The 27637-nt window shown below is 50.8% G+C and overlaps 4 protein-coding genes across 4 annotated transcripts; 2 read left to right on the plus strand and 2 right to left on the minus strand.

Annotated features, from left to right (window-relative positions):
* Positions 1-416: 416 nt before the first annotated feature.
* On the plus strand, positions 417-4663 carry LOC34618613. Its single transcript, XM_026334132.1, has 12 exons — positions 417-650; positions 826-939; positions 1111-1179; positions 1486-1569; positions 1747-1833; positions 2098-2163; positions 2427-2515; positions 2776-2898; positions 3105-3167; positions 3305-3698; positions 3880-4338; positions 4547-4663. Exons 1-12 carry the CDS (start codon positions 417-419, stop codon positions 4661-4663), a joined length of 1899 nt encoding a protein of 632 aa, XP_026189917.1.
* A 767-nt stretch (positions 4664-5430) lies between these two features.
* Positions 5431-7585, minus strand: LOC34618614 (pyruvate kinase). Its single transcript, XM_022731935.1, has 4 exons — positions 7187-7585; positions 6881-7004; positions 6250-6688; positions 5431-6064 (listed from the first exon to the last, which is right to left on the minus strand). The coding sequence occupies exons 1-4, from the start codon at positions 7583-7585 to the stop codon at positions 5431-5433; spliced, it is 1596 nt and encodes a 531-aa protein (XP_022590295.1).
* An 8213-nt stretch (positions 7586-15798) lies between these two features.
* LOC34618616 (coatomer subunit delta) lies at positions 15799-20265 on the plus strand. Its single transcript, XM_026334155.1, has 10 exons — positions 15799-15925; positions 16343-16488; positions 17026-17217; positions 17617-18034; positions 18386-18463; positions 18749-18828; positions 19018-19179; positions 19362-19508; positions 19790-19969; positions 20176-20265. Exons 1-10 carry the CDS (start codon positions 15799-15801, stop codon positions 20263-20265), a joined length of 1620 nt encoding a protein of 539 aa, XP_026189940.1.
* A 3819-nt stretch (positions 20266-24084) lies between these two features.
* LOC34618617 (golgin subfamily A member 6-like protein 22) lies at positions 24085-26114 on the minus strand. The gene is made up of 4 exons (XM_026334133.1): positions 25757-26114; positions 25134-25182; positions 24892-24943; positions 24085-24357 (listed from the first exon to the last, which is right to left on the minus strand). The coding sequence occupies exons 1-4, from the start codon at positions 26112-26114 to the stop codon at positions 24085-24087; spliced, it is 732 nt and encodes a 243-aa protein (XP_026189918.1).
* Positions 26115-27637: the final 1523 nt, after the last annotated feature.

Here is a 27637-nt window from a genome sequence, read left to right on the forward strand (position 1 = left end):
CAGACTTACAAAGCTTTGCAGACACGTGTTCCAGACTCAGCGTGCCGTGAACAACCAGCAAACGCCCATGAGAGAACGCTGCATCGAGTAATCTACGCTAAGCAGGCTGTCGTCTAGTGCGGCGTGTATTTCCTGCTCCTCAATTCCTCTCTGTTTCGTATTTTTTGGCTATGCGCGGCGATCTGGGGACGGCAGGACGCAGTGCCCGCTTGACGCAGCTGCTCTTGAAAAGGACCAATCCCGTGGGAGACGATGGAGTTACCCGTAGAATGGGGTCTCGGCATGATCCTTCATGATCTAAAGTTGTGTGTGAATGAGAGACTAGCCTGCCTGCTGCCTCACTAAGCGGTAATACAGGCACTATTTACCTCCAGGTCATCCACAATCCTGAGGCGTTAACCATCAACTATTCAAAGATGGGCAGCTCCCAGCGTTTCTGGGAACTCCTCCTAGGCGAAGACACGCTCACTTGCCTACTCCAGAGAGACAACGCAAAGGAGTTTACGAGGGCTGACACCCCTCAGTGCCCTGAGGATGAGTCAGCCCCCTTGGTGACGGCTGGCGAGGCAGCACAAGAAACGACAGTGCCTGCCGAGCTAGAAGTTGAGAGGCTTCTGCAGATGACAGGCGACGAGCTCTGCAAGCAGCCTGTAGGGCAACGTCGGGAGTAGTGCACTGTTTTCTTGATCTAGCCGCACGTGGAGGAGATTGCCGCTTATCGACATCTCATGATATGTGTGATCCACATCTCATGATACGTGCGATGAGGGATGAAATGCTCTACTGTAGGGCGCAATTGTTTGTTCTGCATCGGTTGCGCTTCAGGCGCTGCTTCAAATCGAGGCAGCGAAGCTCAGAAATGCGCAAGACGAGCTAGCTGTACAAAATTGTTCGTTGTTTCTGGCATCTTCTAAAGCTCTCAACAGCCTGAGCTGCAGTGTACGTACAGCATTGCACGCGGCTGCACACCAGCAGTACCGTCGATATAGATACGCATGGATCGCGGCGGCTACACCCAGAGAGACGCCGAACAGCGAAGCCCCACGACAATGGAGGGGGGAGGGGGAAAGCGACAGCATGCGCAGTTTTTTCGTATGTGGATAATCTCAGGTGGACAATCTCTCTGCTACTTTGCGGAAGATAGCACAGTGCGTGCAGCCACTGCAGAGTGGCTTGAAGGTGAGAGATGGCTCCAGATGCCTTTTCAGAATGAAGACTGAGTAGCAGGCGCCTTCAGTTATGTCTTCTCGTATGTGCTGCAACACTGCGCGTCTTCCACATTCCTCCCCACGCCACACACGTTGCCTAGTGAATGTGCCGTCCAGAAGTGAATTAAAGCCATAACGGCATTTTGCAACTCGGGGGGATAAACGTGTCCAGCAGGGTATGGAGCCAGCACCTCCTTCTGCCTTCGCAGTGTTGGAAGAAGCGAAGCAACCCTAATCCACGGATGTGTGGCTCTTCATGCGTTGGCTGAATCTGCAGCAATTTAGGACGGAGAGCAATGCAGCGGCCAGCCAGGAAGCCTCTTTACACATTCTCGTTTCGATGCAGCACCTGGTCTCAGGGGTGTGGCGTCTTTTTCGCTAGTTTTCTGGTCACAGCCGCGTGGTGTATCGGCATGCAGTTGCAGCTGCCAGCGTCGGAGGCGGAGGCGCCGCAGTGCAGTTAGTTTGCTGCTTCAGAGCTCCCTCATTCCAACTGGTCAGAAGATTAATTTCTGCAAGGAGCGGTTGTGTTTCTCAGCTGCTGGAGCTGCCATCATTGGTGTTGCGTTGCTCAAATGGAGGACTGCACGACGAGGCGGTGGATGCGCTGATGCTCGCAGATGAGGTACAGCCCCGTCGATTTCAATTGGCTTTTAGTTCCCTGCCTTCCTTTGAGGTGTAAAAGATGTGTATACACATGCTTTTGATCATGGGATTCTAGTCTACATGCATGCCTGTTGCCTAGCGGCAGCATGAAAGTGCTCCATCTTATGAGTAGGCAGACAGACGGGAGAGGCGATGTAGACCTGTTGCTCTTGCCGTCCCCCTTTATGCCTTTCCTTTCTACATTCTCTTTTTGTTCCTCTGGTATTCTCATGTTATCATGCAGCAAATTACCGCTCTTCGAACTCATGGTTGCTGCAACTTGCGCCTGTTGGACTCTCTAGAGGTCCAGGTATTTTTTCCAGTTTACCGCGATTACCCATTGAGAACTTTCGTTTGTCTTAGTTTCCTTTCTGCCGTCACTTTGACGTGACTCTCGTCACGTCTGCAGAGCCAGCAAGCGATATCTTTCCGCGGATGTTGTTGCTGTATATTTTGTTCGACAGTTGTAGACCACTTGTGCGCCTTATTCCTTCTAGGGAATAGGGAGTCTTCAACCACTCAGGTGTGCATGCGTTCTGCGGGTTGGTACCGTGTCCGTTTGCTGCTCCTCAGATGAAAGACTCGAGAAACAGTTGCATGAAGGCCATGCTGCGGCAGCTTGGCCAGCACTCCCAACTGGCTGCTTCTATAAAACTGATTGGGTGCGCACTGTCGAGCAGTGCGCGAATGAGGCAACACGAGAAGCTGCACCAGGACCAAACATGCTTGCACACGCAGCAAGGCAAAAATTTCTTTACAACCGTGGTCGCCTGCCTTTGGACTCTGGCTTTGTGCTGTGTGATTTCTTTCTTCCCAGCGGTTACCTGGGCTGCCTGCCTTAGAGCTTTCTTCCTCTTCCCTCCTGTCTAGCCTCTTGCAACCCAATCTCGCCGTTCAGTGCGGCCACTCCTGCCCTCCGCAGGCCCCTCCGTCGTCTCTCCTGTTCTGAGGAGCAGCTGAGGGCCAAGTTTTTGCAAAGGCGGGACGAAAAAATTACGCGCGAGAGGCGCAATGCTGAGCAAGCATGTGAAATGGATGCAGCGCAGTAGGTTCTGAAAGGCTCTTAAGTGCTGCACTTAAGCGGCTGTCGTCCTGGCCTGCCAACCAGCACTGACAGGAGTATCAACGCCTGCAGACCCTCAAAGGTTACTTAGCATGCAAAGCAGTGTCAGAAAAAGGACTCCTGTACTGCAAAATAGATTTGCCGCAATTGCTGAATCGTGGTCTGGCCTCCCTGTCTTGCACTTTCAGAGGCTTGTGCGCAGCAGCAGAGCTACTCCGTGTGGAGATCTTACAAACTGCCATGCACTACAGGTGGGATGTTGGCGATGCTTCTTGCGTCCCCTGCCCTCTCCCTGCCTCCGCGCCCTCATAGTGCCCGTTTCTCGCATTATTTTAAGTATAGAGCTCCTATGAATAGACTGCAGCTGTGTCTGCTGTCACTTGCGCAGGGCGATATTCGGCACGACAGACCGCCACTTGTCCGCCTGGCTAGCTGACCAGGTGCATTGGTTTGTTAAACTGGTGCAGCATGAACTGGCGAAGGGAGCGAATGGCAGAACAGAAGCTACAGGGTATCTCGACAGCGAGAGGCCCGTATTCTCCCCTGCTGCAGTGGAGGCGATTGTTGCTGCCTGGGGCAGTCAAGCAACGTCTTACCAAACCAGTGCTTTCAGAATGGAACTGTCGGAACTCTCCACGGTGTATAGACAGACGTACAATGCTGCCTCCGCTCTCCGACGAGTACAATGCGACTTCTTCCCGGCCGTCTCTCTGTCCTTTGACAGCCATGTTGTTTCCCTCCACTCCCGAACCCTCGAGAGCGTTGGCGTGGCGTTTGCACGGGTGCGGCTCTCTTCAGGGCTTTTTCCCATCGTAGAGTGCTGCCCCTAGAAACTAATCACAATTCGTGCTCATTCCGGTGCGCAGCCCCTTATCCAGCGCAGTCCGCGACAACAGCGAAGCGAAGGCCTCCTTTTACCACCGCTCGCACCCTGTCTGCCTTACGCTTGGTGCCTGCATGCAGAGCTTGGACGAATACGACTTCTCCCCGGCTCCGCTGTACTTTGGTCTAATAAATAGCTCTCCTTGGCTTGCGACCTGTCTCTCGGCTGGCTCGTCGTGTCTCTTGCTGCTGCGTCACCCACCACTGGCCAACCTGTACAATAGCATTGTGGAGACCATCAACGCCTATCAGGACTGCCCCGTCGCCTCCGTGGCTGCTGCAATTGTTCGCCTTGTGGAAAACTTACTTCTCTTCTGCGCGCACAAGTTGTTGGCGCTACGCCCAGCGAAGCGTCAAGAGCTCGAATCGGAAATCGCTGCCATTGAGCAGAGCTTAATCGACAAAAAGGAGCAGCAGGACCCTATCAACAAGCAAGCAGAGTTTTTCGTGCTCTGTGATATCTTTGTTGGCGTCCTAGTCCCGACTCTCGCGAGCCATGTTGCAGCGCTCATCCCCTCCCAGGCAGCCCTTTGCCCTGAGGTAAGCAAAAGAAGCGTGGAGAGCGCCAAAAGGCTGTGCAATAGGCGGCGCTGTCCAGCGCGACTTTCGGTACAATAACCCCATAACGACTGAGAGTAGCACACAGCACGGCCAAAGTATACTATTGGCTTCCCATGGGGGGGAAGCCAAGGGCCATGTACACATGTTTGAGTTTGTGTGCATGTGTGTGTGTTTCTTTGTGCGTTAGAAAGTATGTGCACCGATAGAAGAGGCAGGATTGTCTGCATGTGCAACAAACCCTTTTGCCGTTCTTCCTGGTAAAGGCAACGCTCAAATTTCTTCTAAGGATGCCACCACCCAGTGACTTCGCGGGCGTACACCCCTCGCGGTTCCTTGCCACAAACTACATTCTTGTGGCGAATTCCCATGTTTAATCATATCCCGAGTGAACCTCATCCGGGTTTCGTATTAATCCGTTTCCACGCCGTCGTTCGCGCTGACGGACCGGATAGAACTGGGCACCAACAAAGGCCCCCTGCCATTTCTTTTATCGCCAAACACCTCCCGCTGTCTCGCTGGGCAAGGCGAAATTCGCACACGCCTGGTGCAGTTCGTGTCATATCGCCCTACTCATGCAGCCTTTCATGCCCAGTTGTTGTCAGATATCTGCTTCCGGTATAGCAGGCCACTAAGCGGGACCGGCATTTTGGCATTATTTAGTGTCGCACTACCATGATCCTCTAGAGGCGCAGTAAGAAAGCCTGGGCTAGACGAACTACCTGTCTCGTCACGCTGTACGCACACGCTATTCAAGCCATGCACACCATTTTAACATGCTTTGCCCTGGGCAGGGAGTTTATAGATATCATGCATGGGAACGCCAGATTGGAATGTTGGCGGAGGTAACGCAAAGACGCGCGACAGCACACACAGTAGAGCCGCGACCGGTGGGAAATGTAAGTAACGACAGCAGAATGCAAATGCTCCACCGTCAACTCCAAGACACAGCGAGCACACTGAGCTCCCGCGATCAAAACCCACCATGGAGTTCCAACTTTGTGTATGTGAGCTAGAAATGATTGAAATTCTCGTGCGCTTTGGGGTGAGTTGAGGAAAACTCGCGTTCTTCGTTTACTCAACGACAAGGACCTTAAGCAGGTTCGACCAGCCGGCAACTTCCTCCTTCATGCCATGAACCGCAACAATGCTCTCCCCCTCACTCACAAGCTGCAGCTCCTTCGCAGCCGAAAGCGCATTACGGATCAGCTGATCGGTGCCCTGGAATGTGGGAACCAGAAGTGTCGTGACACCGCGGATGACCTGAAGGTGTTTGATTGTTTCCTCAGAAGCACTCAGCGCCAGAATCGGTTGCATGGGCCTGTACTTGGCAATTAGACGGGCAGTGCGGCCTGTCTCAGTGAGTGCAAGAATGAGGGAGGCGTTGATGGACTGGGCTGTCTCAACAGCTGCGCGGGCTACAGCCTCTTGGGTGTCAATGGGTGTCATGGTGGCTTGGCAAGTTGCACGGTACACCTGCTGGTAGTCGATGCAACCTTCTGCTTCAAAGCAAACACGTGACATGACCGTCACTGCCTGCACAGGGAAGCTTCCGTTCGCTGTCTCCCCAGAAAGCATCACGCAGTCCGTCCCGTCGAGGACCGCATTTGCCACGTCGGCTGCTTCTGCGCGGGTGGGTCGGGGGTTCTTCGTCATGGACTCGAGCATCTGTGTTGCTGTGATTACCGGCTTGCCTGCCACGTTGCATCTGAAAGCGCAATGATTAATTGAAAACAGACCGCACAGCTCAGGCGAATCAAAGATGAGGTGGACACGACCCGCCATATGATCGAAGCACTCACTATGAACGCCCGCAGCAAGGTATGTTGGGTGCCTCTCCCCAGGGTTTGCGCTGGAGGGCTGAAGAAAGGCCACCATGTGTTGGAATCTTACTTGGAAATCATCATCTTTTGCGCAAGGAAGACCTTTTCGGGTGGAATCTCCATGCCCAGATCGCCTCTCGCAATCATGATGCCGTCAGCCTCTTGAAGAATTTCGTCGAAGTTCAGCAGCCCCTCAACATTCTCGATCTTGGGAATAATCTTGATGTTGCGGCCCTTCGAACCAAGAATGTTCCGGATGTATCGCACGTCGTCTGCCGACTGTACGAACGAGGCGGCAACAAAGTTGCACCCCATCGGCACGCCAAAATTCAGAATATCATTTTTGTCTTTCTCTCCGATCACGGGCAGATCCACTTTGACGCCTGGCAGGTTCATATTCTTCTTGTTACCAATGATCGCCGGATTCATCACCTTCGTCATTACGTAGTCCTTCCCGCACTCCACTACTTCCACAGACAGAGATCCATCGGCAATCAGAATGGTGTTACCTGTGAATCGAGGGAGCAACGCACACGAAAGAACCTACACAGAGCACAGTCCTTCCCACAGACCATCGATACAGCGCCGTTCATTCGTGATGCACCAAAGCAGTCCACTATGCTGTGCGGAGTGGCACCAAGGAAAAAAAGCAAAGTACACCAAGAGGATGGGCAGGCCAAGTAACGGGCATGATGCAAGACCTGGTTTAACCGAGGTGGGGAGTTTCTCATAGGAACACGCGATGCAGCTCTTGTTTCCAACATGGGAGTAATCCGTCACAATCTTCAGCATGTCTCCCGCCTGCAGTTCAATTGGCTTGTCGCCCTGCGAGGCGGCACACAAGCAGTTCGAAACATTCCGGCGCAAGACAGAAGGGTGTACGGAAGGAAGAGGCAAGACTACCGCAACAGCAGCACGCGTGATATGCATGCAAGTTGGAGCAAATGAAGACTTTTCAGTCACGCCACACACTGTGCACACTCCACTTCGTGTTCACACTGGCCTACCTCTAGCATCCCTGTTCTGATTTCTGGACCCTTCGTGTCGAGGAGCAGAGCTACACGCTTCCCCGGACGCTGCTTGAGTGCCTCCTGCAGGTTCCGAACGACGCGTCCATGAGCCTCATGGTCTCCGTGGGAAAAGTTGAGTCTGCAAACGTTCATGCCGGCATCAATAAGCTGCACAAGCTTGTCAACATCCCAGCAGCTGGGGCCCATTGTGCAGACGATCTTTGTGCGGTGTGCACTGAAGTCTTCGTCATCGTGATGCTCCAGAATCTGAGACATGCGGATGTTGGTGCTCTTCCCCAAGAGCTGCATCATAACAGAGCTGGCACTAACGAGACGCAGCAGCCGCCCAGAGCTGTCTGGGGCTGCGATGACTTGGGAGTGAGAAGGGTTCGCCATTTTTTCAAGAAAGCTCAATCGTGGGGGCACAGAGGCAGAGTCTGCGAAGAAACAGATAAGAAAACAACAAGGGAGTCTTCTTAGGACACGTACACTGGAGAGATCCTGCAGTGGGAATGCAGGGCTAACAAGAAATAGGAAAACTCTGAGGTGAGCAACAGAGCTGCACCCTGCGACAGCAAGTTACTTCACTGGCTGCAACCTCAAAAGAAAGGGCTGAGCATAATGCGTACCAAATACACGAAAGCTGCAGAATAGTTTAACACACCGGGGGAGCAGGTCGACTCCTCCCCACCCTAAAAGCAGAGGTCCGTGTGCGCGGCGTTCGATGTGAGGTGCGTGCAGTGCTGCTCCTTAACCCCTAAGGGTCGCATATCCCCTCTGTTCCAGCTGTAGACCCAACTATGTGCATTGACGTAATATTTCCGCCTTTAATAGACAAGATCTTTTAGTTCGTCCATCAGCTTAACACGTTGATTCTTTTGAATGCATGTCCTGTGCTACATGGCGGTTCGCACGTACGGCGATGTTTACCATTCCTATGCTTGTGCTTTTTGTGTTGAATATACAAGGCAGAAGCAGACATTTCACACTTATTGTACTCTGTAGGCTGTGGGATATGCCGTTGAAAGGCCCACTGTGCAACTAGCAATATGTCCGTTGCCCCTAAGTTTGCTTGCGTAACAGGCCACGTTGCGAGTCGCCTGCCACTAAGTTGCGAATAGACCTTTATTCTTTTGTTATTTCGTATCAGGCGGTGCATAGTACAGTCTGCTGTGTGTTTTTGGTGCGTAAGTACTGGATAAATGGGGTGTGGTTGGCCGTCGTTTTAACGCTGTATCTATAGTGTCCGGAGGAAGCGAATAACTCCAGATTCGATGCAAGTTTAATAAAAACACATTGAGTGTTGCTCAAGAGGGCTCTATACTTCCTATATCCAGAGCCCTGAGAGTTCCGGACGTCAGGGGACAAGTAAAGCTAGGGTGTGCGTACCTGCACCCCTCTAAAAGTCTTCTGGGCATTCCCCGCGATGCAAATAGCATCTGGCGCACACGCACACAACATTGCACCTGCTTGAGTCAAGCTAACAGTATTATGCAATAAACAAGATGTACGAAGAGGCATCAAAGTGTAGATTCTTTCCCATGCATTGTTAAATACAATTATTGCCGTAGGAAGTGTGTGAGCATGGCTTAGCACTCAACATATTCTCCCCGCATTTTAAAACACGTACCCACGTGTTCGGTACGTTTATATCGAGACCAACTGCGTTCAAGACGACAGAGGAGCTTTACCCCTGTCGCCCCTTCCTGGAAAGGCAGCAGCAGAAAAAGACTGCAGATGGTACAAGCAAAGTATATGTAAGCCCCGAAGGGAAACTAAAAGAAAGAAACCGACATGCGTTAGCCAACAACAATAGGGGACCAAACCAGCACGACTTTGGTGGCGTGCTGTCGTTGTAGCGGTGACATGTATGAGCCTCTAGCTATGAGAAAACAGAAGGCTAGCAAAATATCTGGAGAACATTAGAATTCTCAGTAGGCCAGAAGTGCCACAACACCTGATAGGGCGCTTTTCGCCTGCCATTGCATCCGGTGCATTTAGGATAGTTGAGTTTGATTCCCCTAAAGAGCCACAAGGAAGGATCTAGAGTTAATTTGCAGAGAGTGCCTGCTCATATAACCAGGTGTTCTGTGTACTTGAGCAATTATTAGGGGCAAATTACCAGGCAAGCAGCGTAGGCGGAGGTATCCAAAAGCTCGCTCTTGAAAAGGACAATACCAAGGAACTAAAGCAATACTGTTCGTGGCAACCAGAGCTTTTAACCAAACAGGGTGGTAAGCTTTATTGCAGGCAACGAAAGCCGCAATCACTCCTCCATCTTTTAGTGAGCTTGGCGTTCCAGCTCTCGTCTCCCCAGAAACTCCCGTGTAGCTAGTCCTCGGTGCTCAATGGTCCCAGAATCCGGCACTTTCACGCATCTGTGCAAATCATCTGCTGGGTCTTTTGCGTGCGCGGCCAGGTCCGCAAGTAGCTTAAGTTTGAAAACTTCTTTGGGATATAAACGAAGATGAGTCTGTGAGAGCTCCAGCTTTGGGGGAATTTCGATACAGCAAGAGGGAGCATTGGTTTGCGAGAGGATTGCAAGTGGTACTAGCCACCTGGCCACACATTTGGTCGTCTGCTCACTTTCTCGGACAACTCATAAAGCCTGTCGATTCACCATGACCGAATCTCCGGGCTAGGAACCCACCTATCACCGCTTTTGAGAATTCCGTGGTTTTCCCCTTGAGCTTTGCGTGTTCATTTGCTTGCATTGGCTAACTCTTTTCTTATTACCTCTGCCGTTCAGGGTGACTGCCGTAGTCGGACCACCAGGTTTAGGCCCCGACTAGTGGAAAGGCTCCTCTGTCTAGACCAGGGATGCGACAGCGCAACTGGTTGAAGAATTTACTATTTATTATAATCCCGCTCAGCACGAGGAAGAAGCTCGAGGGAAGCAACTGGATTTTAGCGAGGAACATGTTGCTACTAATGCAGAAGAGTGCAGTTTATGCGTTCAGTGTGTCCCCGCACGTCACGGTGGTTCGCTGCGAGCACTCGACGGCAAATGTGGGAACAGCTCATAAAGGCACGTCAGAACGCTGTAACAAACTGCGAATCCCAATCCGTAATGATAGTCCTGGGGAATTCTTCAAGCTTTCGAAAATGAGCTGAGAATAATCGGGCAACTTCTTGATCCATGAGAGAGCTAAAGCAGCTGATCGAATGATAATATTTGCCGAGTATCTCGAGGACGACATAAACGTAATCCTGACCCTTGACATCCGGTAAGCTAACAAGAAGGTCCATAGTTACACTAGTCGAAATCCCTGCAGGACCCGGAAGTCTTCGCAAAGGCTTAAGTGCTGCCTATTTAGGCAGGACAGTGTGTACTCTACAGGCAGGACGCATCCCAGGCCACCATAAATACCGCGCGAGCTTTTTATGGATGTGAACTCCAATATGGCATTGAAGAACATGATCATGGGGTTTAAGCAGGATAGCACTGCTGAGCGAAGTTGGAATGCAAAATCGACCGAGACCCTGCTTTGGTTTTGACAACAGCATGCCATCCTCGACTGGGTTCTGTTTAGCCCTTTTGCCATTATGGAGGTTGGCAATAGTATCTGATTCATAGGTGTCAACAGTAATGGTTCACGCAATCCTGACAAACACCGTGAGTCACTGCAGACAACAGCGGCTGCGTTACACAATAAACTATTCTCGGGCTTTGCGAGAACGGTTCAGCGACGATCTTCGTCACGCACTTCACATACTTCGCTGTAGAGTCATGCTGCAGGAGGCATCCATACCAGCAAATAGCTGTAGGGTTGTTAAGCCTCTGGAACAAATAGGCCCAGGTATTCGTACCTGGAAAATCCCTACAAGGCTGCGACTGCGGGGGCCACTCAACCAGCTGATAGCTGCAGTCTGCAACTCTAAAATGATCTCTTCAAAGGTATTACTGGCTCGGCAGGAAGCTTGTTTCTACAATTCTCCGTCTGGTTAATAAAAAACTAATGTTCTACTTGGATAGTAACATGCCACCCAAATACACAGTGTTCGATTTCTTAACGCCCCATCGACTTCCTTTCCTAGCACTGGACACCGCTGCTCGGTTTCCGTGAGGTAATGGAAACCGCAGGCAGCTATTTATCTTTTTGGGCAGCCCGCAGCCTATTGATAAGAATAATACCAACTACTATGTCGCTGAAACGGCTGTGTAGACAGCTCATGTACTGGAGGAGTGTCAGGGTGTCCACAAGCTTCCTTCCTGCGGCACCTGCCTCCTGCTTCCAGGTCACAGACTGTGTGTTCTTAAGTATATCAGTCAAAATAGCAGCAATTCGATCACATCCAAAAATTAATCTTCGATAATAAGGGTCAAGTCCGTAAAACTTCGCAACGTAGTTGTTGCTGTACGGGCTGTTGAAAACTTCCGCTGAAGTTCCACAAGTCCACTTAGACAGCCGTCCACACCTCCTAGTTAAGCTCTCAAAGAATGTATATTGACTTGGCGGTGTTATTAAGTTGAGAATTGAAAGCTCAAGCGGCATGCAACTACTCGAATTGAAGTGCGAATGTGGAACGGTGTTCTTATGTGCCTGTAATCGGGGAGAAGGGAGATTCGTAATAAAGCGTTTGTGAAGGCATTATCGAGTAGCCTGTTGAACCGCGTCCTTTGTCCCGTTACTCGTCAGTAGGGCATGGGGAACTTGTTGCCCGCATTGATCTTGCTTAGAAAAAAGCTAACGCACATGCGCCACATTCCGTCGTGTAGAGCAACATTGGCGAGTTATGCCCAAAAGCGCTAGTCGATATCTCCGGTATACCCTGTTTCAACGAAATTCCTTTTTCCCCTCTGTCCCCGCTTCATGTTGTGAGAGGTTCCGATATGTTAAAACATAGCTTGGGGCTGACCCCTTGAGGGGCTCGACGTTGTGAAAAGGACCAACAGGCAGCCAGCCCGCTAGCAACTCCTCATTATTCAGCATGTCCACAAACTCCTTGATGTTTGCCCGTCCTGTTGTTCCTTGCTTGAAGCTTTAATCGAGATTTTCCACTAATGAACCACTTGCAGAGGCAATACGACCGGGTGCATGCTCAGAACCGTCTTCTTGTACTGCTTTCCTGAGCTTCAGCGTAAGATTCTGCCTCCCGCTGTTGAGGTACGGGTTGCACCACGCTAGTCATAAATGAAACGGGTGCTGTCTACAAGTACCAGCGTTGCTCCTTCCTAGCTTGTGCTGGCACACTTGCCTCTACAGCGCGTAATTGTGGCCGGGTGCATGCCTTCCCTTCAGCCAGCCATGGCATACCAAGAATTACGTAATGATGCAGGGATCCAGCGTGAAAGTCACGAAATAGTGATACAACTAGATCCAATTTTAAAGCCTCAGCTAGGCTGCTGTAGCGTTGCCATTTTTTGCGGGCTGCCACCCGTCAGCAAATCTGAGTCTGAGACGGTTTAACTAGTGAGCATGCAGAATGCACTTCGTTTGCTGGCTTCTTGGATAATTGATCCACTTCACATCCACTATCGAGTAGCGCTAGCAATTTTCGACAACAAATGCAAGTACTTATTGGCGCAGAATTGACCCGTGGAGGGTTCCCGACTGCGGCTCTATCGTCTTTGGACCCCTCCACTGCTCCGCAGCATAAGGGGGGCATATTTGCGTTTTTCTAATGCGACTTCTTCACTAGCCAAGCAACCTGATTTCACTGAGCTGAATCCTATTGCTCAAGCTCATTCATTTTCTTCACGCGCCTGCATTTCCGGATAACATGACTATCTTTCCACAAGAAGCAGGTACGTTGCTGAGTCTGTCTGGGGCTGCTTAGGAGTGCGAGTTCCCTCTGGCTTTCTTGGATCGGTCACCTTATACTGTAGAGTACGGCCGTTCAAAACGGCCCCAACATATCCTGGGCTGAGTCATTGCCCACCCTGATAACAACCGACGTGACCCTTTGGGTAAACATAATATAAATCACTGCTAAAGCCTCTGATCGCCTGCTTTGTGGCTTTGCAAACCAAAGCCTCATATTGCTCGCTATAACGACGTCTAGTTAGATAAATCTGTTTAAGCGTTCTCAGTTTGCCCATGTTATTGAGCTGATCTCGGCATGAACCGGCGAGTCACGGCTTGTAGATTGGACTACAGCAAGCCCCTCGAGGATTAGCCGTCATACTTATCTGGTCGCCCCAAACTCTTCGACGCATCAGTAAATATTCATCGGCTGGAAATTTTTGCCTCTCTACCAGCTGTGATGCTACTGCTTTCTCACCAGCTCTCAGGACCCCCCCTGCAGCCCCAGAAGGCATTGTATTAACATATCTTGTATCACCAAAGGGTTTTACTTTTCCAGCCGTTTGCCAGAAACCAAGTGATCAAACTATTAATCGAGTTCATCAAAATTAGGAAAGTGTTGTAGAGAAAGCGGACACCCCACTGCATTAGCAGCCAATAAAATGAACGGGGAACAGCTGCAGAGAACCATGTAGTGCTACCAAAAGTAACGCTCTATATAAAGTCTTTGTGTTGAAAAAACTTGACTTTGCACTCAATACACCATTAACAGAAAACTATTCAGCGAATTCAAGAAGAGCAAATATCCTCCCACTCCACCACTCCCCACGTCCCTATGTGTTCCTGGCATCATGAAATAAGGACATCGAGAGTGCGCGTAGCTGCACTCTTTTAGCATTCTAAGCATTCATGGCTAGCTGCACAGAGCAGCTAACGCACACGCACGCAACATTGCGTCTTCGTGAATGAAGCTCACAGCGCTTTAAAATGAACACGATGAGCCATAAGGCAAAGCAATCAATAAATTCCGAGCTATCATTTTGTTAAAGTCAGCTATTGTAGTAGAAGTGTTTAACTTCAGCATAGCCCACCGAAGCAATCGTCAGCTAAGCTGAGCAGGTGTCGTGACAGTCACACGCTAGGTGTGTCATGCAGCCAAGGTCAGCTTGCCAGCACACCGGTGGAAGAATGGGCTAGGGATTCTTCCGTATAGCTATGTTGGAAGAGAGCCGCGTGAAGTTCTTCAGTGTGACGGGCTTGCTACACATGTGCCCATTCTACTACACGAGGTATTTTTGACAATTAGTAGAGAAATGACAGCTTTGTTGGCTGTTCGTTTATCTTATTCACTGTATGCCGCTGTCATATTAATACACGGAAACGCAACGCTGTGTGCGTTTGCCCTGGATGCTATGTGCAACTAGTTTTGAATGCCAGGAGGGCTTAAGGGGCGCAGTTACGCTCACCCTTGCTGTACTTCGCCTTCCATGTCGGTAACTCTAAAGAGCATGTGGAGGGAGGATAGTAGCCCCATTGGGAAACATTTGATGGGGCTTTTTTATAGTTGTGTTGAGTGTGGAGTCAAGTTTCTTCATTCCGAGACCTGAGATGGAGCGTCGCGTTACATTCAGGCTACGGAAAGAGGCCCATCAAGATCCAATGGATGAAAGCTTGTCCTAACCACATAATGCGAGCTTTGGTCTTTATTCCCTATCCCCTGAGCGCGGCATATAAAATGAATGCAGGCAGTAACTATGGCCTCCAACTCATAAACAGCCCAGCCTTCCGCGATCTTGATTGTCCCCCGCCAGTTTGCTGTATTCAATGAAAAGCGCTATCATTTTGATATAACTCAACCTTTAAAAAATTATCGTGGGGACCCGGCAGGCTAGTGGCCTTGTACGAGAAGGTTTTAAATAGATGAACGTGAATTAGCTGCGATTGGTGCAAAGGCATAGATTCGCGGTGTCATGCAACGAACTAGGGGGAAGGCACACTTGCTGATTCTTGTCCCTAAGCAGCTACACAATGCATTGATAGGCTTGCTTGAGTGTATCTCTTAAAAGCACTATTTGGGTGCAATTTCGTAGCATCGAAGTGGCATTCAGCAGTTCCCCGCAAGGGGGTACTGCCCCATTCGATTTCCAAGCAAATGCTTCCAGCACGTAGGCTTTCTCTATAATATAACTGGAAAGCGATGAACCGTACTGTAACTCTAAGCAGGCCAGAATTATCCTGCAAACCCCCATTTTCCGTAAGGAAAGCCATATTTCTTCGCACTCCAAGAATTGCTCATGAGTTGCCCCTTGCTTTAAGAACTGGCTTTGCTAGAGCAGAAAGGCCTCACAAACCTTGTTTTATGCATCGAAAGTTCTATGCTACCTCAGGCTTTAATTGTTTAACACAGGCGCATGCCTGCGCGAAGTCGGCTCAGCAAGACCGCCGCTGGCAATGCCTGTCTAGCTCTAAAACTCGAAAAGATGATAAAATGCACAAATGCAAATAACACTGCAGTTGCATGTTTTTAGTTTTGGGTAGAGACTTAGCAGTAGAAAAGACAGGGTACTTCCAGTCGGCCCCAGTCGTTGCGACTTTGCGGGAACTGCTTAGCAGACGGCAGACAGCTCTTTCCTGCCTGTTCCACGCTGCTGGATTCAGTGGCTGTTTATACTCATATATGTACCCTTGGGACTTGACAGTCAATAGGCGTACTTTTCCTTTGTGGTCTGGGGCGTTCTGTGGAATTATTCCTTCCTGCTGCGGATACGACTGACTTACGCTGTCAAGAACAGCGTAGACGGAGGGATGCGGCGGGGGGTGCCTTTTGAATAGAATTTCTCGCAATTATCCAGAAAAAGGAAAATGGTGGTAATCGGCGCCTGTATCACCAGCAGAGTTCGGCCCCTGCTTGCTCGGCAATTTGTGGATATCCGCAAAGCCAAGGTGGAAGGACTCTTAAATGCATTCCTCAAGTTGGTGGATTACTCCGGTAAGTCCGCATGTTTCAGAAGCTCCGAATGGAATTGCAGACTAAAGGGACGTGACCGGGGCGGGGGTAGTACCATGCACAACGAAATATGCGATCCGTAGGGCATTGAAGTGAAGCTTTGGATGTTCAGATCGCCGTTGATCCAAGTGCCGCTGTTCATATTTTGACAAGTTATGCCTGTGTGGCTGTTTGGATACGATGCACGCTGGGGTCTTGCACGGTCCCTTTTAGCGTGTGTGCCTTCTACACTATCCGTCATTGCAAAGTGCATCATTCCACGGTGAAATTCGGTGTGTATGACGATCCCCCACATCCTTCTCCGTCAGCTAGCACTCAGCCCGTGCAGCTTTCTTGAAAGCTCTTGGCTATTAGATTGCTTCATGAAAGTGGGCTTTGAGTGTGTACTGTTCTTCTCAGGCTCAGACCACACATACCTCGAGACGGAGTCTGTCCGATATGTGTATCAACCTGTCGAAAATCTCTACCTCGTTCTGATAACGACAAAGAGCAGCAACATCTTCGAAGATCTGGGAACCCTGAGAATGTTTGTCAGCATAGTTCAGGCAAGACACCCACGCACGCACGTCTCTATACATCCCAAGGGCTTCGCTAGACCGAAGTCGTATGCTCTGGGTGCAATTGAGCACTTCGGATTTTTCCCCCTAGAACACTGCTAGCAATCTAGCATATATCATTGCTTTTTTGTGCTTGAGCAGCAAATGCTTCCACTGCATCCTCTCATGCCGCGCAAGTTGATGTATCATGCCTGCTCCCCATCTACACTTCTCAATATGCCCGGCCGTTGTGTGCCCTTTCATTGTCTCCGGCTTTGGATGCTGGTGGTATATCGTGCTACGTCAGTCTCGTCAGCCACTCTCTAGGCTGCGCCAGCAAATGTAGAGCCTCTTTAGTCTGCTCAGCAGCAGCACAAATGTGTGTTCTTGCGCCGGCATAGCTGCATGCAAACTATACACCACCAACATTTGCGCAGGAACCGGAACTTTTAGTTAGACATCAGATGCCGTGGGAGAATTCTGCATGATTTGATGCGTATCACTCTGCACACTCGATTGTGGGTCGAGTCTTGCTCTCTTCTGCAGGATACCTGCGGAGAGGGTCACAGCAGCAGCAGCAGTCTGGAGGAGAGTGTAGCTGCTCACGCGTTTGACATCATCTTCATGCTGGATGAACTTATTAGCGGGGGATACAGGGAGGCTCTGACTCTGCAACAAATTCAGTCCTTTGTCGCCATGGATTCGCATGAAGAGAAACTACAAAAAATGATCGCAGAAGTACGTTTCCACTTTCGTGGGGTGTCACAGCAGTCGCTGCTAACTTGTAGCTGCAAATCGAGTCCACTGGCAACGAAAAAAGGTGTAACAGTTTCTCAGGATCGTGCTGAACGGCAGCTCTTCGCCCCAGTCATCAGCATGCATTTTTGTGCACGCCTACGAACGCACGGGTCAATAGGATTAGACACACTTGCAGTTTCAGCAAGTCGTGCTGCACTCAATGCAAATTCCCCACTGGAGTCCACCCATGTCGATATGAATAAAGTTGCTTTGGTGTCTATTATGGAGTGTACGCACTGGGTTGCAGATTCCTTGTGTTGACCGCAGTTCACGCCTCGTATTCTGCACGCTGCATGTGTCGGCTGGGGTTTGTATGCATTGCGTGCCTTTCGTGCTCAGGGCAAGGAGAAGGAGCAGGCCGACAGAATGCGGGAGATCGCGCAAAGACTAGAGAAGGAAAGACAAGCAGCGAAGAAGGCGGGCAAGGGCCTGGATATTGCATCGTTCCGAGGTGCCTTGGCATCTCCTCAGCTGTCTAGGGGGCCTACTCCTGCAGTGTCTGCGCCTGACACGGGAGCTCCCACCGAACATTACTGGGGTGCAGGAAGTGCACCAGGAGGGGTGTACGACTCGCGTTCTCAAGCCTCTCCGGGGGAAAGCTCGGGGGCCCCCCCCAGGGGTAGCCAGCAGGCGAAGGGCATGCAGCTTGGAATGAAGCGAACACATGGCGGCGACGACGGGTTGCTGCAAAGTCTCGTGCAGGATGAGCATACAAACCCCTCAGGAGGATATGGAGAAGAAGTGCATCAACAAGAGGGCAAGTGCTTTGACTGAGGGGCACTACCCTGACCTATTGCCAAAATAAGCTTAAATTTCAGAAGCTAAGAATGAGTTCGGCCCTCGTCGATGGAAACAATAGGGCGATCTCTTTTTCCCAGAAAGAATGAAAAATCTCAGTGGAATAGTGTATGTGTGTGTGTGCATGCTTTTTTTGCAAAATCGGATGAGATGTGGTGCTCCCATTGAACGTTTTCATGAACAAGCCTCCCGTAAATTGGCAGAAAATCTCATTCGATGCGTAATCTAAAACTTAAGCTGCTTTTCGCGGGCTAAATCGAGTCTCGTGAAATATTTTGAAATCCTGCGTCCTGCCTTTGTGTTTTTGCAGCTGTGAATAACCTCCTGGCTGATCCGGTGAGCGTTTTGATTGAAGAGAAAGTGAAAGCGTCGCTCCAGGCAGAAGGCGGTACGTTTGGGAACAGCCTCAATCTATGTGAACTCATTCTGATATGCCTTCGTTGGAGCGCATGAAAGTTCCGGTTGCCTCGTGCCAATTGTGCTTTCCTTTCTTCCCCGTGCGAACTCCCCCTCTGCATTGTTTGCCTGATGTCTCCTGCGTCTCCTTGCAAGCTGCGTCTGTTGCCACCATTGCATGCTAATCTGCGTCTATTGCCACCATTGCATGCTAATCTGCGTCCGGGCGTTTAATACAAAGCCTCGTTACCGTGCGTTCTAATGTGTACTATCGCAGTTCTAAAGGAGGTAGAACTCCAAGGAACATTCTTCGTGACCGCGAACGATCCACAAAGAGGCTCTCTTGCGTCATTCCAGGTGTGTCCTAGACAACGGCAGCGAGTGTATTGAACCCATACTAAAAAAGAGAGCCGTCGCCATGGCTATTTGCTTGGTTGCTCGTTGCACCCCTTTCCAACCTTGCCAGTGCCACCACAAACACGCCCTGTTTGCACTAGATGAGTCACTCACAAGATGCGGCTTTCTTCTTGGTGTTAATTTTTTTAGTTAACTCCAGAGGACAAGCGATTCAAGATGAAAAGCCACCCCAATGTTGACAAGGCGGCACTTAGTCAGAGCAATTTGCTGCAAGTCCGCGACCCCTCAAGGCCGTTGCCTCCATTTCAGCCAGCACCTCTCCTTAAATGGAGAATCAATGAGAAAGACGAGGTAATGAGTTCGAGATCACACACGTTGACGGCAGAAGGCCCCAGTTCATGTATGGAAGTAATTCCCTAGCTGGGTGACAGAACCACTGCATGTTCTTAGGGATGCTCTAATCTTCAATCAGTGTCAGCACATAGCACAACACTATTTCGTGACTTTTTCTGTTTTTTGTGTGGTTGCCGCAGAGTTTAGTGCCCTTGGCTGTGAGCTGCTGGCCCTCCAGCACACCAACGGGCACAGTCTTGACTGTTGAATTAGAGGTCACTGACACCACCAAGCGGTTGGAGGACGTGCATGTTTCTTTCATGTGCCCTGCCCAGGCAAACCCCCAGGTACTTAGATTGCGCCGTTCAATGCGGTTTCTGTGTATCGTGCTTCTGCCCTCGCAACTTTGATGGCCCTGCTCGTGTCAGTGCAGAAACGCGTGTCAGTGCTGCCAGAGGCAGCAGTCAGCTTTGCATTTTGCTCGGGTGCTCCTATCCCAGTCCTATTTGTGGCGTAGCGCTTTCACAATCTTGAATGGCGACGTTGGCTCGACACAAGACAGTCTAAAGATGCGATCGGGACGAACTTACACTTCTAGCTGGTACGACCTGCGTTTGCTTGCTAACAGGTGTTGAGGACAGATGCTGGGGCCACTGAGCAAGACGACGTGTCAGTGCATTGGTTTCTTCCTGAAATGGGCCAGGACCTTTCCGCAGCAACCATCGAACTGGCTGCAAACACCAACCTCGCGACCCTTATGCCATTTTCAGTCGAAATGCATAGCAGGGATAACATCTGCTGCGTGGAGGTGAGGTCCAGAGCACAGTCTTCCTTCCGGGTGGAAACAGTCAATCAGGGATGTTTCTGATGCCAGGGTTTTGTAGTAGCCAGGCATGACACTAGTGGTAGCGAGCTAAGGCATGGCTTTACACACAGGCCAGCGGGAACACATAGCATCCGGATGACCAATTTTGTATGCGAAGCTGCTGTATTTGGGAATGCTCTGTGATACAGGTTCTGCAGTGCAGCCACATGGAAACAAAGGCAGAGGTGCCTTTCTCGCTGACACGCAGAGTCGACTACCTCCTCACTATCCACCCATAAACCAGCGTTATAAAGCTTTAAACAGCTTCCTGCGCATTTATTTCGTCACCTGCAAGAAGCAGGAAGCAGACTTAAGAGACTAAGAGAACACTTAATAGTCCAGTGGAATGGTGGCGTGTTGCTTCTTTTACGAATATCCTATACCAAGGAGCAGGTGCTTTGCGTGTTGCGGCCTTGTGTGGCTACAAGTCGGCAAGGCTGCTGGAGCCGTCGTACGCATTGTTTCGTGCATATTCTTTATGAGAAGGACTCTCGTGGGTAGTACATACGACGTCGGGCGCCAGTTGATCGATAGAGGAGGCAGACATGACCCAAGGGCGATATAAGTAGGCACCAATGGATATCATAGACTTTCCCTAGTGCTGCGCAGAATTTGAAATGCTTGACCTGAGGGCTGTGAGCCTAACGGTCTAGGATCTAGTTCACATTAAACACAAAGGCGAGCCATAAAATAATCACACATGCAGTACGTGCGCACCCGTGGATGGCCCGTTGTTTAAATGGAGTAAAGCATTGGTCATTCCGGAACTAGCAACCAAGCTAACACCTGAGGTGCTCTATTCTGTTTGTTGCTCGCGTACTGTACGTGATATGGAGGCGCTCAAGTTTTTTTAGGATGCATAACTCGAGTGAAGAAGCATGCCTTCGCGCGTAATGCCGTAAACTAGGTACAGCTGCACCGCGTCGGCACTTTTGTGTAGGGAAAAGGATCGCCCGCATCAAGAGATTTTTGCTTTCATGTGCAGTGTTTAGCACCTTTAAGGTGGAAGAAGCGACTTGGGTAGGTGTGGTGAGGGTGCAGGGCGGCATCGTAGCAAAAGGGCATGCAAGAGCACAAGAGAACTCGAGGAAATCCGAATGCACTTTTAAAGTCATGGTGCAAAACGAGTCCCTTAGACCCAGACCGCTGGAGCGCTGCTCATGGCACTCCGCGCTACCTTCATGCTATCGGGCGGCAGCGGCTGCATCGAGGAGCTGCTGGGGTGTCACCAGTTGCTGCAGCAGCACCTCCAGCAGGCTGCTTTTGAGGGCACAGTCACTGCAGCGTACTCTCAGGATGGCACAGGGCTGCCTTCCTGCCTGAAGTGCGGAGTGCATCTGCAACTCAGTCTCGACTGAGGCGTTTCGTCTCGCTGAGAGCTCCACAAAACACTCAATGTCCCCCTCAGGAGCATCTGCATGCCACCTGGCTGCACTTGGGGGCTGTAGGCCACATGAATCCTCAGCGCGTACCGGAGAACAAGCCACCGGAAATGCACAGGAAGCATGGACGGTCATTACACCGGGCCTGTCCACTTGGAGCGCCCGCAACGGTCCTGTTTCCTCCATGGGGAGGACAAAGAGACGGCCTCCAAGCGAGCACAGAGAAACAGCGGATCGGATGCGTTCAGGCAGCAAATCAAGGACGACCTGCGGAAGAACGCACAAGGGTGGAACAGCCAAAGAGCCGAAGCGCTAGAGAGGGTGGGGAATGAGAAGTCTGCGAAAGAAAGCAGGATCGGGAGGCCAAGGTTTTGCTGGGGATAAAAATGAATGCTTCTTAGGCCTAATAATTGATTGTTTTATCGTCCAACCAGCAAGACGCAGCGCTGCCCCCTAACCCTGCTCAGTTCAAGTTTGCATGCTGCTTGCTTTCGATTGGTGCTGCTTCTACCGGTATCTCCCCGCTCCTTTTGTGCTACGGCTCTAATTCCGCCGCTGCCCTCCCTAAAAGTGGAGAAGAGCGAGAGGATAAATAGGCAGTCAAAAGTGTGCTGCCGTCATGGCAAGCGACCTACTGCCTCTTCTTGCATTTCTAGGGAGCGCCATTTGGAAACGAAAAGATCCCCAGACAGGGGCAGCGGAAAGCAAAATGCTGCCGAGGGTAGAGGAAGCCTCAGACGGAGGGGCTGACACTGCGAATCAGAAGTGCTGCACGAAAGAAGCCACTGCGCAAAAGAGCATTTAAAGGTGCCTCCGATCTCTTAGTTGGCTCTTGATTTTCTTCACTCCGATGCCTAAAGGTCATCGAAGCTCCCCAGCTGTCGAGCCTTATACTGGTGGCCACGAAAAAGACCTGTTCACTGGCGGTGTGTGCATACACCCGGCTGGCAAGGAAGGGCCAGTGGGTGGTGAAGAGTGCCTGAAGAGACCTACAGGGTAGGACTAGGATTCGTCTGAATGGGAGTTGTAAAAGCCGTGCTAGGGAAAGAACTCACAGGATATTTAGAACAAGCACTGGAATATCTCGATAAGGGCGCGATAGCTCGAGTTCCCCATCAACTTGAACGGACTCAGGTCTATCTTTCCGGGGTGCCCTCAGCACTATGCGGCCTGCACCGAAAGCAATCCAAGAAATTCAGAGCCGTGCATGCTAAAGCTGAGAGCATCGCCACGTTTAGCCACTTGGTGCTCCTCTTCATAGGAGTGAGGGCAGATGGTAGAGAAAAACTACGCTCCCACAGCCCAAGCGACTGCCCCGAAGGGCAGCGAGGGTGGAATTCAAGTCAGCTGTATGCGATGCTGAGGACGGCGCATGGCAGGGGACGCTAGCGCTCGTGAAGCAGAATTTCTATCAACAAGCTTTGAGGGAAAAAAGGGCAGCACAGTAGGCAGGGAGCGTCCAGCAAGCAGTCTGTGCCGCGTCAGCGGGCAGACGAGGGCGAGGATAAACACAGCAGATATACAATCAGGAGCGAGGAAGGCAGGCAGGTGCATGGAGTCCATAAGCGAGAAGGAACACGACAAGCCGCAGAGCGATCCATAATGGCATAAGGAGCGGGCAGGAAAAGCACGGTGCAGGAAATACGAAGAAAGGAAGGGAGTAAACCTGTCTCTGTCTCTCTCGCTCGGGGTATATATACATGTATATATCTCACCGCCTTCTAGCACCTCTTTCATGAGAGAAGCAGTTATTGAGGGGGCAGCAGAGGCCTTTGAGACAATGAAAATAGAGAACGTTGCAATCGCTGCAACTCTGCCAGAAAGGAACGTAGGAAGCAGACCCGCGCTTGCATTCACCACCTTTCGACGCAGTGTGCAGCACCAGTCCACCTGCAGTAGCGGTCATTGGAAACGCAACACAAGCGAAGACGGCTTTCCAGAGGAAAAGATATCAGATAAGGATGCTTTGCAGCAGAATGCACCCACTCTTCGCCCTTTAGAAACCCTGAAGGGGGGAGAGCGCAGTCCTAGGCAGTCATGAAAGTGCGCAATTAGCATCATGACGCGCAAGAAACGGTCCCTCCCACCATCTGCACAAGCTTTCGGGATAGCAAAACCTCGCTCACAACCTCTTTCAGTCCTCAGACACCGCTATTACGTAGCCTACACTACCCAGAGAGAGAGGACACGAAACTGAAATAAGGGCGAATGCGGAGTTGCGCACTCGCATGTATCCGCTATCGAGGAGTCTGCCGCTCCAGGGCTGTCCATCTATCCGGATATCCTGTTGCAACAAATTGACATAGCCTTCCTGCAGCTGCAGGAGCATTTGCCTTTCCCCCTCGTCTCCTGCTGCTGCTTCAAAGGCAGGAATAACTCGGCGTAGCACTCGGGTGTCACTCCATGCTGAGACACCCACTCGAATTCTCAGTTCACGTTTACAGCCCTATACAGCTACATACGTTTTTGTGTCCAGAGACGCGAGCACACGTATAAGCGAGCATACAAACGCAACCATATCAACCCGCAAAGAAAAAGCTTTCCTCAAGTCCGCAAGGCTAGGGGGGGTGGCAAACGAAGGCCTAGAGACAGATGTCTAATTCTACGCAGCTTTTCGTCATCAGGTGTTCGTTCATGACGTACGACTCTTTAGATGTAATGCAAACCAATACATCCTTACGTCGGCACACATACACACACTGCAGGGAGCCAAAACATGTCCCTACCTAAGGGTGGCATTGCACAATTGAAGGCCACTGTGAGACAAGTTCTATCCCGTTCTCTGCGTTGTGAGCTGGAGAGTGCAGACTCGCTTGAGACTTCCGCATGTGCCGCAGCGATTTCCTGCCCTCGCTCATGCTGCCGCCGCTGCTGACTTTCGGGTGGTTGTTGCTGCTTGTATCTCTCGCGGGGAGATCCAGGGAGAGACGTGTACCGAGGCGGAGCGTCCTACAGAGTGCCATCGTAAATTACAAGCCCACTAGGAGTCTCTACGTCCCTATGTGGCGCCCAGCATGTACTTTTCGGGTGTACGTACAGCTCAATTGGGGGGAAGGGATTAACAAGGCGCAGAGGCAGGAGAAGAAGGGATAGGTCTTGTGGGATGCAGTGTGCAGCCAACAGCACCACCAATCAAAGCAATGCAGCAGAAGCAACAGCGGGAACTTCATGAGAGGCGGGTTACGTGGGAGGCAATAGAGGCATCAGGAGAGAGGGCACAAAAAGAGGATCTGATTTTTTACTGAGGGAGCAGCCAGCGGCACAAGTGGAGGAGGCGCAGAGAGGCTGCTGACTGCAGGAAGGTATAAAGTCGGAATCTCTACATGCGGCGTTGGTAAACGGCCTCGTTGCAGCGAGTCGCTGCCAGACAGAGGGCAAGCGTGGTTGCGGCAAGAAAAGAACAAGCAAGATGGAGGAAAGAAATGACGAAGGAGAGGGATTAAAAGGCGGGGGTGTCGGCTGTATTCGTGGTAGGACGCCTACCAATCCCCATGTCAGGCTCAACAGCTGTCTTCTCCCTTCCTCCTCCAATTGCCTGCATGAAAAATCGCAATTTTTTCCAACAGCTGCAGCGGAAAGGCATGCGCCGAGAGAGGTTCGGGGGATGGAGCGGCACGCCAACAGTAAGAGATTATTAGAGGCAGGAAGCGGGGACAGGCGAAGAGATGAAGATACATGTGTTTATTTCAAGTGTGGTAAGGAGGAGCAGCAAGGAACTAGCGCACTGAGTTGCTTGCAGCTCCGCCTTTAGGGCCTTCTCCGCTTTGGTGGTAGCTGCGAGACGAGGAAAACAGCAAAAACGCAGGGGAGGCTGCGAAAGGCGCAGCACTGAAATTTGGAAGAGGTGACGTGATACGAAATAGACACTCTCAAAAGGGAGATAGAGCAACAGGATTGGCACCTGATGGCGGCAGAAGAACAAAAAGCCAGATGCACAAAGGAGATCTTAGGGTGGCAACTTTTAGAAGCACGACACGCTGTACAGGGGCAACAGGCACACGTCTTGAGCAGAGGATCACTCACGAGAGAGCACCCATAAGAGCGTCAAGTAAGGAAGAAGCACCAAAAATACACACTGATACACACATACTACATAAACATACATACTTATTACACACACACACACATGTACCCATACACATACACACACACGTACACATACACACACACACATATAATACACACACACACACACACATGTACACATAATACACACACACACACACATGTACACATACACACACACACACATGTACACATACACACACACACATGTACCCATACACACACACATAATACACACACACATAATACACACACACACACACACACACACACATGTACTCACCCTCCAGCTTGCTGAGGAGGCCCTCATTGCGCTGCCTCTCGTTTCTGATACGTTCCCGTGCATTGGCGAGCAGTGTCGTTAGCTCTGCGATGGTCATTTCCTGCTCCCTTTGTTTTTCTTCCGCCTTCTGCTGCATTTCTTGGTGCTCCTCCAATGCCTCCTGCAGCCTCGCCGCTTCTTGGCGGTACTTGTGGACTTGCTGCCGCTGCTGGCGCTTTTCTTCTTCTGTATTCTTCAGCGCTGTTTCAAGCTCAAGCACTTGCTCCTGCAATCGATCTACGTCTTTCGCTGCCGCAGCGGCCCTAGATGCAGCTTCATGCTGCGCCATGTGCTGCTGCTGCAGCATCTGCTGCTGCATCTCGCTTGCACTGCACGCCAGCACGCAGCATTGGATGCAATACTGCCTGCACAGCAGGCCTGAGGCAAACTCCTGCTGCAGCAAATTTCCCTGATTTTTCTCCTCCTCCTCTTCCCCACCCCTGCCCCCTATAAGCTTTGGCATCCCTACTCCTTGAATCCCCGTCCACGCTTTAGCAGTTGTGTTTTTGAACCTCAAGGCTACCTCGAGGGCGAGCAAGAATTGGATAGCGGTCTGGGGACTAAAGTAGGGAAAGAAAGAGAGAAGAAAGGAAGACTGAGGGCCTTCTAACTGCAGAGGGATAAAGCAGCCTCTCACGACAGTCTCTGGTAAGCGTCGTTGAGTTGGCTCGTCAGCAGCTGCCTGCAGCGCAGCAAGAAGCACCCACAACAGCAGGAGGAGGGGACAAGAGGTGTTCCTGGCACAGTGTTCGAACCCATACATATACACATATGTGTATTCTTGCCTGTGTTTGTATGTGTATGCACATGTATATGTATGTATGTGTGTAGGTAGGTGTATGTATGTGGATGTACATGAACATGTAAGTACACGTATATGTACGTCTACGTATATGTATGTACATGTAGGTGCATGTGCATGAATGTATGCATAGGTGTGGATGTATCTGTATCTATGCACCTGCATTTACACATGTATGTATGAATGTATATGTATCTACATGCATGTATATGTATGTGTATCTATAAACATGTATATGTGTATATCTACATGTATATATATCTACATACATATATATATATATATCTATATATATTTATTCATGTGGTTGTGCCACAGGTGCAACAAACGGGGTGGCTCAGAGGGCAGCACCATTGTGCACCGTACAGCTGTGTTTGGAATGCGTGGAGTTGCTGTTGTTGTTGTAAGGATGCCTGTTGAAGCTGTTGCTGGAGAATGCAGTTTTGCTGGTGGAGGAGGGCTGTCTCGTTTCGCGCGACTTCCGATGGCGTGGCAAGGTTTGCTCCGTCGACCTGCAGTGGCACAGAGCACCAAGAAGATATCACTGGAAAGCTCGTGCTTCGTCTTCACGCAGCATGCGTAGGGAGGGCTGCTAGCAACAAGCCTGCTTGTGTGAAGCAGCAGCTGCTGCTTCACACAAGCCGGCGTGCTTCTCTTCGGTGTCTGACTTCATCACACATGCCCTCTGCCGTGTCTCTGGAGTCCGCTGTCTGGCAAACGCATGCCAGCCTACCGTATCCTTCAGCTTCCCTGCAAGAGAGAGACCATGGGAAGGAGCAGTAGGCATCTCCACCACTGCTGCCCCCCCCCACGAGGTTGCGCTTTGTGTCGCAGCTGCTGTCGAGGCGTCGAAAGACTTCTCGGCAGCAGCGATCTCTGCCTCTGTCGAGGAGAGAGCGTCAGCGATCTTCACGGCAAGCACGAAGGAAAGCGTGCCAGAGGGCTTCCCCGCGCATGCAACAGACTCTGCAGTGCCTGGTGGCAGCAGCGTTACTTGGTGGAGGCATGAAGTAGAGGCTGAGAAAGGAAGAGCGGCAAAA

This window comes from Cyclospora cayetanensis, unplaced genomic scaffold, assembly GCF_002999335.1.
Source record: "Cyclospora cayetanensis isolate NF1_C8 unplaced genomic scaffold, CcayRef3 CcayRef3_contig_37, whole genome shotgun sequence".
Classification (NCBI taxonomy): Eukaryota; Apicomplexa; class Conoidasida; order Eucoccidiorida; family Eimeriidae; genus Cyclospora; species Cyclospora cayetanensis.